Genomic DNA, 13,923 nt, shown 5'->3' with positions numbered 1-13,923 from the left:
ACTGAGAGGCAGCTCTGTTGCTTACCAGCGATGTGACCTGGGGAAGGCTACCTCACTCCTCTGGGCGCCCGTGGGGTATAGAAAAGTCGGCTCCACTCCAGGCATGGTTGGGCAGTGGCTGGGCTGGCTCCTCGTCTGTGTAGGGGAGATGTCTCACGTGGTCGCCCGCTGTCTCTGCCTACTTCAGCAGAGTTCTCCCGCCCAGCCTCGGTCAGCGAGAACCACGATGCAGGGGCTGATGGTGACAAGCGAGAGGAGGATGGCGAGTCTGGGGGACGGCGGTCAGAGGCCGAGGAAGGAGAGGTCAGGACCCCCACCAAGATCAAGGAGCTGAAGGTAGGACCCTGGTTTTCTCAGACCCTCTGCCCTGGGGATCGGGAGGCTGATCCGAGGTCTAGCCTCAGCCTTGGCCTTCACCTGCCCCTAGCTGTGGCCAAGCACCCCTGCTATGGAGGGCATCACGGACAGGGCCTTTCCCTGGGTCATGCTCAATACCTGGACATCCCTGGGGTGGGGGTGGGGATGGGTGGTAGGCACACTGCCTGCCCTGTACTCTTCCCCTCCTTCTGCCCTGCCTTTCCACAGGGGCCCTCTGTCCCCTGGGGGACTCGGGCCTCCTCCTGCCCACTCCTGATTTGCCCCTTTGACTGTGATCTAGATCTGCACCATGCCCTTCCTTTCCAGAGGAAGGTGTCATCAAGGGCCCTCACAAGTGTGAGGTACAAGTGTGTCTCCTGCCCCATGCCCTACTCAGGTGTATGTGTACACTTCTAGTACCTGTGTGTACACATTCAGGCAGGAATGCACAACCTCAGCCTCACTGACTGATATATATACCCCTTCACCCTTACATTCCTGCACACAGACGTGCAAACAGCACACACACACACGCCAGGGAGAGCTTCCTCTTGGCACAGTTGTTAAGCGGGTTTTTGTCTGTCATGCAGTTCCAACTTGTGAATACAGGCCCCTGAACACACACCCACTGACAGCGAGAAGCGTAAAACCCCATTCACATGTCCCATCTGCCGAGTGTGGCCCTGCCCACTTTGCCTCTAGTCCCCTTCTTTGCCTTCTTGGGACAGCTCCCTGCTTCATGCCCCGCACCTTCTTCTGACTACCTCACTGCCTTACTGGTGGCCCACCCAGCTTCCCTGGCCTCCACTGCTTGGTCAAGTGTGAGTGCTCTGGGCTCCTTGCTGGACCAAGCCCATTGAGGTATCTCTATTCCATTTGCTCTACTGACCCTGCTGGATCCTTTCCCTCCTACCACCTCCCGCTAGCCGGAGCAGGAAACCACGCCGAGACACAAGCAGGAGGTACTGCATGGGACCTGTCCCTCTCTACCTAGCCATTCATATCCCCAGCTCATTTGTCACCATCCCAAGTGCGCATCCTGGCACCATCTCAGCTTCATCTTTGCTTCCTGGCCATCCCCCTCCCCAGTCACCCTTGCTCTCCTGCAGCCTTGTTAAAGTCATCTCTCCAGCTTCCTGCTCAGACTCTCCCCCAAACCAGCCATCTCTCATCCCCCCTCACCTCTCCCACTCTCCTCCCAGCTTCATGCTCCACCTCTCCAGACCACCTGGTCCTCCATGCCTGCTGCTCACCTGCTGACCACCCCGCCTGTGTCCACCAGCCCTTCCAGGCCATTCTGTGCTTTCATTTAGCTCATTCTGCCCGCCTCCCACCCTATCCCTTCCTTAGACTCATCTCCTGCCGCACACCACTGTTTGGTCCATCTCATCTGTGTTCCCTGTGTCCTCACCCAAAGCTTCATCTTGTATCTATTGGCAACCAAATGTGGGAGGGGGGACTTGGGGTGGGGAGGGAGGAGCCTCAGAGCACATCTGCCCAGACTTCAGTTCTACCTTCTCCCGGGTGGGGTCTGCTGCTGCTCCAGCTCTGCCAAGAACCTCTCCTCCTTTTCCTCTTCCTCTTCCCATTTGTTGCTTCCTTCAACTTAGTCCTCCTATGTTAAGCACTTCTCCTTCCGTCTCACCTAGTCTCCAACTCTTCATTTGAACCTTAACTGCAAGAGAAGTAGGTTTATCCTTGGGTCCTTGGGCTGCTGAGAGAAAGGACCAGAGGCCAGGACGTAAGAAGAGCCTGGCCTTAGAGTCCTGAGATCTAGGTTTCAACCCGAGTTCTGCCACTGGCTCTTTGTAGATCTTGGGAAAGTCTCCTCAGGCTCCAGTCCCCCATCTGCACAGCAAGGCATCCAGACTAGGTTTCTCCAAGGCCCTTAACCTTCAAGGATCTCAGGGCCCCACTGCTCCCTGTAGGCTTCAGGAGCACGACATTCCCGCAGAGCCAGAGAGACAGGTTTGGGATGGAAGATGACAAGCCACATCTCAAGTTGGGCCTCACTACCCATTGCAGCCCAAACTTACTCCCTGTGCAAACTCCATCAGGTTTGACTTCTCAGACAGAGACAGACATTGTCCAAGGGCAGGTCAGCTTGGGGTGGGATGCCTGAGGTACAGACAGGTGTCTGGAGGGAAAGCAGGAGCCCCAGTGGTATCGGCTTCCTTCCTGAGGTAGCTCAGGAGCCAACCACAGTGGATCCTTGGATAGCGGAGATGAGCCCAGCAGAAGATCGTAATGTTGTCCAAGGGTAAGCTTACCTTCCAGTGGTTCTTCCAGAATCACCTCATGTGACTTTAATAAGCTGAGATTGTCCATTTCTTCTCCTAAATTGAATTAACGTGAATCCTCAAACAGCCTTGCAAATAAGGGTCCTTGGGCTGCTAGCCTATCCACTCTGCCCCAGATGCAGGCAGATAAAGAGCTTTGGCAAATCACTGCCAGCTCCTGTACAAAGGCTCATCCGCACTTCAGCTAGGAAGATTACTCTGTCATGCCGCAGTGGCTAGAGCTCAGACTTAGGGGTTTAATGGCGGGGGGGACACCTATGACTCCAGCTATTCCTGGCTCAATTCTTGTGCCCAGCCTTGGGGCTTACCTCTCTTCTTAGTCTCTAATTCTCCTAATCTTCCTGAACACCCCACAGCGTCCTAGTTTCTCTATCTGGCTGTATCTCACCCTGTCTGCTGTTGGTGAGTCAATACCCAAAAGGTATCTGGAAGATCCAGGGTGGTTGGGGAAGCTGGTGGCTCACAGCAGAGAAGGCTGGACACAAGCTTTTCCTGGCCCCTTTCCCTAGTGTGGGAGCATGGCCCATTTTTTCTGGATATCCCTGGGCTTGAGGAGGATCTGTACTCTAGGCCTTCACAGAGCCTGAGCAGTTGTGCATGTTAGGTTAGGAGGGGCCTAGATTGGAGGTCCTTATCTCAGCCAGAAGGCAGGTACCAGGGTCCAGGAAGAATCCACAAGGCCAGCAAGTGAGCCAGAGCAGCCCAGTGAACAGGGTTAGTGAGTTCTCATTCTGGCAGATGCTGCCTGCTATGCCTTGGTTGTAACCAGAGGGAAGTCACCTCCATCACTAAGACTGGGCTCGCAGCACCACGAACTCTCCCAGACCTGCGGGATTTGGGTGGAGTTGGGTGTTCAGAGTCCGGGGTGCCAGGCAGGGGAGAAGATGGCTTGACTAGAAGTCTCCTCTTTTAATCTTAAGTGCTCTGTGCCTCAGTATGTGCGCCTGTTGGAGCTGATCATCTTCAGCCTGACTGGCTCGTGGGGCTGCTGGGAGACTGAGACAGGGACGTTGCTGGTGGAGGGTGGTGACATTGTTGCCATCATCCTTGCACCCTGTACCCCCCATTCAGAGCTGTTTCCCTAACACCGCTGTCCTCTCCATCCATCCTTAGTTCTTAGACAAGCCAGAGGACGTCTTGCTGAAGCACCAGGCCAGCATCAATGAGCTCAAGAGAACCCTGAAAGAACCTAACAGCAAACTGATCCACCGGGATCGAGACTGGGAGCGGGAGCGCAGGCTGCCCTCCTCACCCGCCTCCCCATCCCCCAAGGGCACCCCTGAGAAAGCCAATGAGGTAGGTCTCACCCTGAACCCTTCAATAAGGGCCTTGGGAAAAGAGGTATTGGGGTGGTTGCTGCATACTGACTCACACTCATCCTCCACACCAATACCCTTCCCCCCATTGCTGCTTGGGGGCCGATGGGGATAGACAGGGTGACGGATTAGGCTGAGGGAGACAAATTCACTAAATCTTGGAATCCTGGGTCACAGGGGCCACCTTGAAACATGTAAAACTCAAGACTCATAGTAGCTTGGTGTACTCCCCTTCCATCAACCAGAGTATAATGGGGAAGGGATGCTTTTTAGAAATGCAGGTTCCAGGCCCCCCACATTCAATAACTGAATCAGATATTTGGAGTTAGAGCTCTGGGATCTGCATTTTAACAAGTGCCCCAGGCGATTCTCATGTGTACTAAACTTTGAGAATCTGGTAGCCCTTTTGTGCATATTGTGAAAACACAGATTGGGGGTGTCCCTCCTGGAAGGGTCCTCAGGGCCCACTAGAGGGGAGCGGGTCCTCCACACATATCAGACCTGCTTCTGAGGCTTCAGAAAAGGATCCCACGTGACCTGCCTTTCAGAGTGGAAAGCACGGGGTATTTTCTCAATTGAAAAAGAGATGAAGATAGGATTTGGAGAATTGCTGTATTTATACTCCCAAGCAATTATTTTTAGTCCTTGCTAAATCTTGGCAGTATTTACCCCAGTTTATACTTAGGTGTTTTCTCTCTAGAGCTATTGCTTACTGGTCTCAATCTCAATTGTGGTCTAGACTGACACTGCCTGGGTTTGAATTCTGGCTCTGCTGCCTGCTAGCTGGATGACTCTGGGCCTGTTACTTAAGCTCTCTGAGTCTCCTCAGGTAGAGATAATAAAAGCACCCACTTCGTAGGGATGTTGTGAAGATCAAATGAGATAACACAAGTTGGGGAACGAGAGACCTCAGTGCTCAATGTGAGTTACTTATTGTTTCATTTTAAAAGTCCTCAGACTTTTCCACACAGGAGGTTGACTTTGAGCCAAAATCTCCTTTAAAAGTTGGAAGGACTCTTGGAACCTGCTTGGAACCTTCATTTTATAGATAGGGGCAATGGGACCCAGAAAGAGGGTGGACTTGTTCAGTGTCATAGCTGATAGAAGAGGAGCCAGAACCCAATTTTCTTGTGTCCTAGGCTATTGTATTTGCCATTAAATCACAGCTGCCTAGGAGCAAGACCAAATCATGTAAAGACCAGGTATAGAGTCAATTGTGTGTGTGCTGTCCTCTAATGCTTTGAAAATTGGTGATGTAGCCATGATCTAATTAGCAGAGCATTTGATTGAATCAGAACTACCCATGGCCTGAGCCCGCCAGATAACAGAGGGCTTTGCCTAGTGAGGCATAAGCTCAGGGACAACTATTGTGGTAGCTCCCTGGCTGGTGAATCACAAAACCAGGGAATGCTTTGGGGGCCTGTAAGGCTGGTGCCATGGGAGAAGGGCAAACCTCTGCGAATACTAAGGACTTATGTGGTCACCTATGGCACAATGAAGACCCTGGACTGGACCTCTGGTGGTGGTCTAGTGATCCAGTGAACAATGCCCCTCCCATCCCCACCTCCAGCCCTCCAGCGTGGCCTCTAATCAGTCCTCACGTGGGCTAGGTCTTGCCTGGCTGTGAGTGAGGTGGGATGCAGAGGCTACCAAAAGAGTCAGACTCCCTAAGAGAGGGGAAGGGTGAGCCTTGGTGAGCCGGCATCCAGAGCTCCGGAGTGTCTCAGAGCAGCCCGGCTTGGGGTGTGCCCCACCTGCTGGAGATAGCTGGAGTTGCTAGAAGATGGGTCTCACTAAAAGGTGGAGTCTGTTCCACCCGCCCCAGCCCCTCGGCCCCAAGGAATGTAGTCCACTGCTGGAAAGGATTATGGTCCAGGAGCTCACATTGGAGTGATGGACCGTCTACAACTGGCTTACAGGTCCCCTTGGCATTTAGGGGGCCCTTGAAGATTAGGAAATGGGGAGGTGCTATAGACAAGATTGGCTGGGACCTTTCTGAGCCTCACTGCTTAGTCCATCTAAAGGGGGACCAAAATTGCCACTCCATAGGGTTGTTGGAAAGGTGGAATGAAATAATGAGCATAAAAGCACTTTGTCAACTGGAAAGCACTGGGCAGTCACAGGGCTATTGCTGATGGTGACTAGAATCCCTGGTCCAAACGTGAGTGTGCTGGGGACTCTCCTGCAGCCGTCCTGCATTGGCCAGAATTCCTAGGAGCTTCCTTTTATATTGCTGGGCCCTATCTGGGCCAAGGGGAAAACAGTAGAAACTTTAACTGTTCCCATTTGCCACACCCAGGTTTTAGTTTTGAAGATTACTTTTTAAAAGGAGCTATGACCCAAACTGCAGGATGGAACCATAGCCTAAGCCAAAGACATCCAGGGAAGACTTGGAATTGTAGTCTGAGTGATATGGCTCCAAAGACTCCCAAATGGGGAAGGGCCCGAAGGCACAATACTGGCTGGCAGCTGACCATGGGCCTCCCTCCCTTAAATGGCTCAGAAGGGCAGTCCCACTCTATCTCACCCCACAGAGAGGCTCCTTCCTGACCTAATCCACAAATCCTCAGATATGGGACTTATGAAGCTGGGCTATTTACAGACTCTGTGTGTGTGTGTATTTCTCCTGCTTTCTCTCTCTCCCCCTCCTCCTGTCTCTGTCTCTCCTTCCCTTCCTCCCTCTTTACCTCTCCTCTGGCCCTGGGCCTCCCCTGCAGTCCCAGAGGACCCAGGACACCTCTCAGCAGGACTTGGTACCTGAGCCTGGAGCAGCCGCAGGCTTGGAAGTGTTCACTCAGAAAAGCCTCGCAGCGTCTCCTGAGGTTACTGTCTTCACCTTCCCCTGTCCCTTCCTCCGAGGGCCTCCAAGAGCCATGCTCTGTGGTCTTAAGAAAACCCTTTCTGTGGGGAGAGGGGAATGGACCATATTCTGCCATGCAGATGGGAGCAGTGGGTAGCCCATGCTGTTCTCATGCTGTGACAAGCAAACGTCCACATCCCAGGGATCCATAAAGGGCCAGCCCCTCCCTCATCCGTTATTCTCAGGAGGGACAGGACTGCAGCCATTCTGGGAAGACAGGACAGCCCAAATCACCTCTGGCTTTGAAGGGGAGGCAGAAATGATCTCTGTTTCTCAGGCCCTAGTGAGGCAGGTGACCCTAGAGGCAGGCTCTGACTTCTAAGCCTGGGATCGGGGTGATGGTACCCAAATGCCTTCTGCCTTGTCTCTCTTCAGAAGCCTGGATAAGGTCCAGCGGTGGCTAGTTAGGACATAGCATTCCATCCATCCCCTACCTCCTTCCTCTCTAAACACCCCTGGAGCTTGGGTCTATCAGGGTCTCCAGGCAGGCAAAAGTAGACATCTTTCTCTAAGGAGTATCCTTGGGGTTATAGAGATATTGGTCAGGCAGACATTCTGAATGAGGAAAGCATCTATGCATCTATGTCCAGGATAGCAGCAGGTTGGGGGCTCTTGGAATGTCCTGTGGATGCTGGACATGGGATCCAGGCGCAGGCACCTGCGCCCACCTTCCTGCTGGGATTTCACAGACTGTCAGAGTTGGAAGGTACTGATCAATCATCTGGGCAAAACTTCTCCCTGATACCCGACTTTCCTCTGTTGGCATTGTGTGTGAGGGCATATACCCTTTTCAGTTCTCAGAGAAAACTTTGTAGCTGCTGCAAATATGCTAGAACTTTGAGAAAGACATGAGTGAGCTACATAAGTGGTAAAACATAAATCACACTTCTACTCCATGAGTTTTTCCTTAATGTAAAACAAAACTTTCCCCTCTCTCCTGGGGAAAGTCAGACAGGAGTCAACAGCATCCCAAGGTTAGGGACATAGTGATGCCCTGGAGCACAGAGATGCTTCTAGAACCAAGGACAGGTACTCGTACTGGGAGCAGAGTTCCCAGCATGCACCCTTCACCATTATCCCTGCAAACTGTCCATCTAGCCTCTTCTATGACAGGGCTTTCACTGTCTTTGATGGCAGCCCATTTTGTCCTCAGTCAATTATTAGGAGGTTTTCATGTTGAATTAAAACCAGCCTTCTAAATCATCTGTGGGCCTCGTTCTGCCCTGTGGATCCGCTCTGCATCCTCCTCCAGGCCAGAGAGCTAAATACCTCCCTTCCCCTTGAACATCCCCACTCTTTGTAGTTTCTCCCAGGACATGCTTTCTAGATGGCTCTTCACCCTAAATCCCCTCTTCTTGTAAAGGATGGGGCCCAAAATGTGGCCCAGAGCTCCAAGTGGGGCCTGAATAGCCTGGAGTCAGCAGTACTGCCTGGTTCCAGAGTTTCTTCTCATCTGTGGCTTGTGTGGGAGCCACTGGCTCTATTTCTCCCCACTTCTGTTGCACAGCTTCCCTTGCTGCAGTGCCCCCCACTGACGGCAGGGGGCACTCTGAGCAAGGCACTGAAGGTCCCCTGGCTCTGGGGAAAGAAGGGTTGCAGGACTGCAACAATCTGGGGCTACTCTAACATTATCTCCTCTGTTGAATCATGTCAGACCGACTTTCAGACCAATCCCCAGGGCCAGGTGTGACTCCACCAGTGCTTTGGTGTCTGGGGGGATTTTCTCTCTTTTTTGTTCAGTCTCCTTTTCCATTTCAGTATCCTGTATACCTACATTTTAGTTGTTAGGAACAGAACTCCTTCTTTCCCCACAGCTCACTCTGTGGTCTTATGCAAGTCCTCCCACCTCTGGGAGCCTCAATTTCCCCTTCTGAAATACAGATAACAATACCTGCTTCACAGGTTGCCATTTGGATTAAATTTAGTAATTTAGCCAAAGGGCTGCATTGCCTGGCACATAGTAACTAAACATCACTCACTACATGTTTCTCTTTTTCTTCCTGTAGAATCTTTCTTTTCATTCTGTGCCAGCTCCCACCCCAGTCACTCTTGCTTATCTAGCCTGGTTTCTAGTTAGAATTGGGGCAGGAATGTTCTAGAGGGGCCTCATTGACCAGCTTTGGCCATTATTGCTATGCTGATGATGTCAGTACAAGCTGAAATTGAAGCAGCTAAAGAAACCTGCTTGCCAAGGAGATGAGAAAAGAGACCTGGCTTCAGGAGGCTCTGGAAGCACTTCACTCTGGGATGGTCCAACAACCTGAAGTAAAAGCTCGGAAACCCACTCCAGACTTTGCCTGGACCTTCCCATTCCTTGGATCTCTTTCCCGTTGGCAAGATTCTCTTAGTGAGGTCTGATTCCCTCCCTGACAATCAAGGAGATTTTGCTGAGTGGCATGGGGGAAAAGAGGGTTTACAGTGCTCTCTTGGTCCTTCAAAATTCTTCATATCTGAGGAGTTCTGGTAGATTCCTCCCAGCAGGTTGGGATTGACAGATTCCTCACCACGTCATAACCTGAAAAGGAGCCCAAGGTCATATAAACCTTCCCCCTCCTGTTGCCAGGAGCAGTTTTGAGCATATCTTATGTAGAGGTGGTCAGGGTAGAGTGGAAAGGGCACACTTCCCAGAACTTGGAGTTGGAGACTGCATTCTAGGCTGCCTTTGCCAACAGCTCACTGTATTGGCCAAGGTGCTTGCCTTCTCTAGGCCTCGATTTCCATATTTGTATCATGAGGGCTCTAGTCAGAGCAGGGATTTCCCACGAGGGCAGCCCACACACCCAGCTGCACCAGGAAGCTCTGTATTTGTGACCCATACTATACTTCCATTAACATTTTGTGGGAAGAAAATATTCTGTGGTTACAAGAAGATTAAAAACCCAATGACCTTCCTGCTTTTTTAATGACTCTGGAAGTCTGTCACACCCTCCCATGCATTGCTGGAGAACTCTCGGGGGAGCTAGAGGGCCGTTTCATTGACAGTTTGACCATGCGGCACTCTGGTGCCTTTGACTCATGATGATGCCTGGATCCTTAGATCTTTCCCTTCCTGGCTGTGTCCTGGTCAGTCCTTTTCTACTCTTTTTCTATCAAGGGATGGACCTTGATAATTTGTTTCTTTTGGACTGAACTCCACAATGTTCAAGCTGTTTAAGCCATTTTGGTGACTGGCACTAACCTACCCATTTGATATCTTTGCTACTAGTCTGTTTTCTTCCCAGAAGCTCTTGTAGAAAGATCAGAAGGTCAGATTTCAGGCTGTGGCCTATGGAACTCCATGCTTCCCTTCAACTTGATCACAGTTGGCACCCATGTTCCAAGGCATGAAATAAGTCAGCAAAAAGATCTCAGGCCTCAAAAATCAGGCATTCTTTTCTTATCTCTACGGTCAACTAACTGTGACCTTGGGCGAGTCACTGACCTTCTCTAGGCCTCAGTTTCCCCATTTACATAATGAGGAGATTAGACTGGATAATGTGTTAAGAGTTCTTTTGGCTCTAACATTCAAAGATGGCATGTGATGCAGCTACTATCCCCTCTGACAGTGGCAGTTATTAATATATCATTAAAAGAGGAAGAGGGAGAGTCCTGGCCCATCCATGGATCTCCATTTCCCCATAGTTAATATGGGCAGGGCATAAGACCCCATCCCATTTTATTGAGTTTGGGGCAGTGGTTGAGGAGAGCCTCTGGGGAGACTAGCCTTGATGAGAATGGCTGGCATTGTCATGCCTTCCTCTCCCCAGTCAGTTCTGGGGATGTGCCGCCCCAGAGTCCAACCTTTCAGTGGTAGATTGGTCCCTGGAAAAAGTGACTCACTCTTCTGGTGCCTGATATTTCATGTTAACTCTTCTTGCTCCAATTGAAACACAGGGTTCAGAGCATTGGGTATTTATAGAAAGAAAGTACACTAGGCCAGAAGAACTCTGTCTCCTAAGAGTGGCTACCACGCAGCAGGAAGAAAGTGAGGCAGGCCTTGCTGGTATCCTTGCTGATGGCAGACTCTCCAAGGTAGATGTTCTGGTGGACAAATTCAAAGTTGAAGTAGCCACAGAAGAAATGGTGGGAACCAGAAGAGCAAACACACAGCAGCGAGGGAGAATGATCGCAAGTCCTGAAGACTTTGAGTCAGTGTGGGAGGAAGGCCCCTGGGTCAAGGAAGGCCCAGGAGGGGCTGCCCCAGCTGCAGGCTGCACGTTGGCAGAAAAGCTCCTAGAAGGGTCTGAGCTCAGGGTGGACACCAAAAAGGCCACCATCAGGAACCGCTGCATCTCAGACAGTCAGCTGGAGGGCCGGACAGAGCTGAGGAAGGGGCTGGAGGAGCTCCAGACCTGTGGGAGACCCACTGCCCCAGGAACCAGGCCAGCAGAGGTAGACATCTCCTCTCCAGCCTCAGACAAGGGAGGACTGCAGTCATTTCTATTGGATCCAGCCCACGCGGAAGCCAGAGCTGACTCTAGTGATGAAACCGATACCTCCTTTGCAGAGAGGAGCTTCTATTTAAACTATGGGGAGAACTCAGAAGACCATGCTCTCCCTCTGTCCCTGGAGGAGAGAGAAGAGCACCTGGATGCTCCTTCTGGAGGTGAGACCAGACTGGAGCTGAATTCCTCAGACCTGGGGAGGTCTGGTGCAGATTCCAGCAGGAACAAGGATGAAGCCCACACAGCTTCCTCAGAGGAAGGGGCAGAGCTGCTCAAGAACCATGGAAGACCAGATGACCTAAAGGGACACTCTCCAGGGCAGACATTTACTGAGGAATGGGAAGAAACCCAATGGGAGATGAAAGGAGAGTTTACCCACCCAACAGCCAGTGCAGCTAAAGAGGAAGAGGGCCTTGTGAGTGGAGATTTGCCAGGAAAGGCTGAGAAAAGTCCCCCAGCAGGATTGAAGAACCACTCACCTCATGGAAGAGGGGGTGTGTGTCCAGACACCCAGGTATGCGCCCTTCCATGGGCCATCCCTCCGAATGTCAGGAAGCCAGCCAAATTGGACAGAGGCAACTTCCTGTCCAAAGAGAGGGGAGCCAGTCACACCCAGACAGGAAGACCTGAGATGGAGGATCGTGAGGCCTCAGCATTTCTTCACATGGAGGTGATCATCCCCCTGCCAGCCTCCCCTGGTCACTTAGAGGCTTTGGAAGCTCTGGAGGAAGCTTCTCCAAGCCTAGCCTCTCATGGGTCAAGGAAGCCTTTGGAGCTCAAGGATCCCTTTGCAGAACAGTCCTCTGTATTCCTCAAACATATCCATCCTCCTAAAGACAGCCTGGAGCCCAAGGACCAAGTAGGGTTGGTTGTGCCCTCTGATACAGGAGGTGAGCGTAGGGCACCTCCCATCACCAGCAGAAAGCCCAGAGTTGTCCTTGAAGATGCTGAGGCGGCCATACCCCTGGGGCTGGTGTTCACTTCAGGGAAGCAAAAGGAGATGACCTCTTTCCAGGCTGGTGGCCAAGAAGGCTCCCTGGAAGATATTAGCAAGACCTCAGTGGCCAATAAAATCCGGATATTTGAGACCCATGGAGCTGAAACTCACCGAGCGAGTCAGGGTGAAACAAGAGTCCTTCTAAATGAGGTGTCTTCAGAGGCCCCCACGGGACAAGTAGAGCAACAGCGAAATAAGCTTTTAGACCTGGGCTTCGTCCAACTCCAGCCCCCGGGGGACTTTACCAGCCCCAAAGCTACACATTCCCCAATGATGCCTCTGGCTACCAAACACTTCGGGGAGGGCAGTTCCACTGCATCCCACCAGGAAGGACGCACAGAACTAGAGCTCATGTCCCCTGATTCAGGCTGTGAAACCACGCTGGAGGAAGCTACTGGGGTAACTGGCCATGTGAGCCCCCACCCCCACTGCTGCCTGCTACCCGTGGGGGCTGGCCGCATGCTACGTAGTTCTTAGAAGCATGTTTCAGTCGCCCCTCATCATTACTGCAATCAGAGGCTGCTTACCCATTCCTATGAGTACTTTTCCCCAAACGGGCCTGGGTGTAGTTCAGGCTGAATGATGGGTTCATCTGCTTGGCCCATGTTAGCTTGGCCACAAAGACCCTCAGCTTTTGGTGTGACCTGGTGCCCAGAGGGTCACACATTTCCCGTGGAGAAGGTGGCACCACCACCAGCAAGTTACACATGTGCTTTGCCTTGCTGCTCCTACCTGCTGGGTTCCTACCTGTCTTGCTTGGCTTGTCCAACGATCTTTCTTCATCCTTTCCCGTCCCTGGTTCTCCTGCCTTGGGGAAGCTGACAGTCCAGAGTTTTCTATCCTTCACTTCTGGTTCCCTCTCAGTCCCAGTGCCACGTTTCTTTCTGCCTCCTTAAGACTAACTATCTTCTCTAATCCAGAACAAATCCGGAGATGCGATCAGGGGAGAGACACGCTTCACCAGCTTAGCAGCGAACACCCCTGGAAAGGGGGGGCACCTGAGATTCACCAGCCCCTCAGGCCCTCAGGTCTCTGCAGTCCCTCTGTGCCCTGATGACCCAGTCATCCTCACCTGGCCAGGGTGCAGCGCCGCCTTAGATCCCACCTGCTCTGGCAGCACCTCTTGTGGCTGCTCAACTCTGGCTTGTCTGGAATGTATTCCTCACACCTCTCAACCTTCCAGAAACTGGCTAAATGGAGGCTTGCTCAGCAAGTGAATCTCTAAGCACACTGAATCCCTAGAGTCTGAAGCCAAGTCCTTTAAAAATATTCCGTGGGTGTTAGATTGGTCTTAACAAAGAATGTCATGAACCAGCCAAAAATGTGTGTGGTGTTTAATCCCTGACAGGCCAGTTGAGAGGTATGTATGTCGGACAAGAGTTGCTGGTTTCCCCCAGGCACTGCCTTGGCCTGCTGTTGTCAATTACACTGATGGAGCCAGAGCCTCCACTCTATGACCTGCCTGTGGTCCACTCATGGGGCTCAGGGTGGAACTGGTGTAGCCCCCAGCTCCCAGCAAGCTGGTGCTCAAGGGGCCCAACCCCATATTGTTCCTCCCTCTATTCGATGCTGGTCCCAGGGAGACTCAGTGGAATTGACAAACCGTGTTGTCTTCCTCTTTGTTCCTCAAAGCTCTGGGCTCTAGCCTCTGTGCCTTCCCTTCCTGGGT

At 52.0% G+C, this 13,923-nt stretch overlaps 1 protein-coding gene across 6 annotated transcripts in view; it reads left to right on the top strand.

Moving 5' to 3' along the window:
* EPB41L1 (erythrocyte membrane protein band 4.1 like 1) overlaps positions 1–13,923 on the top strand; it is a 122,324-nt gene that overhangs the window by 86,360 nt on the left and 22,041 nt on the right. For 5 of the 6 annotated variants that reach the window (XM_045528666.1, XM_045528665.1, XM_045528664.1 and 2 more), the window contains exons 13-14: positions 188–336; positions 3,771–3,953. In XM_045528666.1, the coding sequence (XP_045384622.1) occupies positions 188–336; positions 3,771–3,953 (332 nt within the window). The remainder of the gene's footprint in view (positions 1–187; positions 337–3,770; positions 3,954–13,923) is intronic. The other variant, XM_045528663.1, reaches the window with a different exon arrangement.

This window comes from Lemur catta, chromosome 17 (genome assembly GCF_020740605.2).
Source record: "Lemur catta isolate mLemCat1 chromosome 17, mLemCat1.pri, whole genome shotgun sequence".
NCBI classification, from domain to species: Eukaryota; Metazoa; Chordata; class Mammalia; order Primates; family Lemuridae; genus Lemur; species Lemur catta.
Note: the sequence above shows the minus strand (reverse complement) of the source record. Positions and strands in the feature narration are given on the sequence as shown.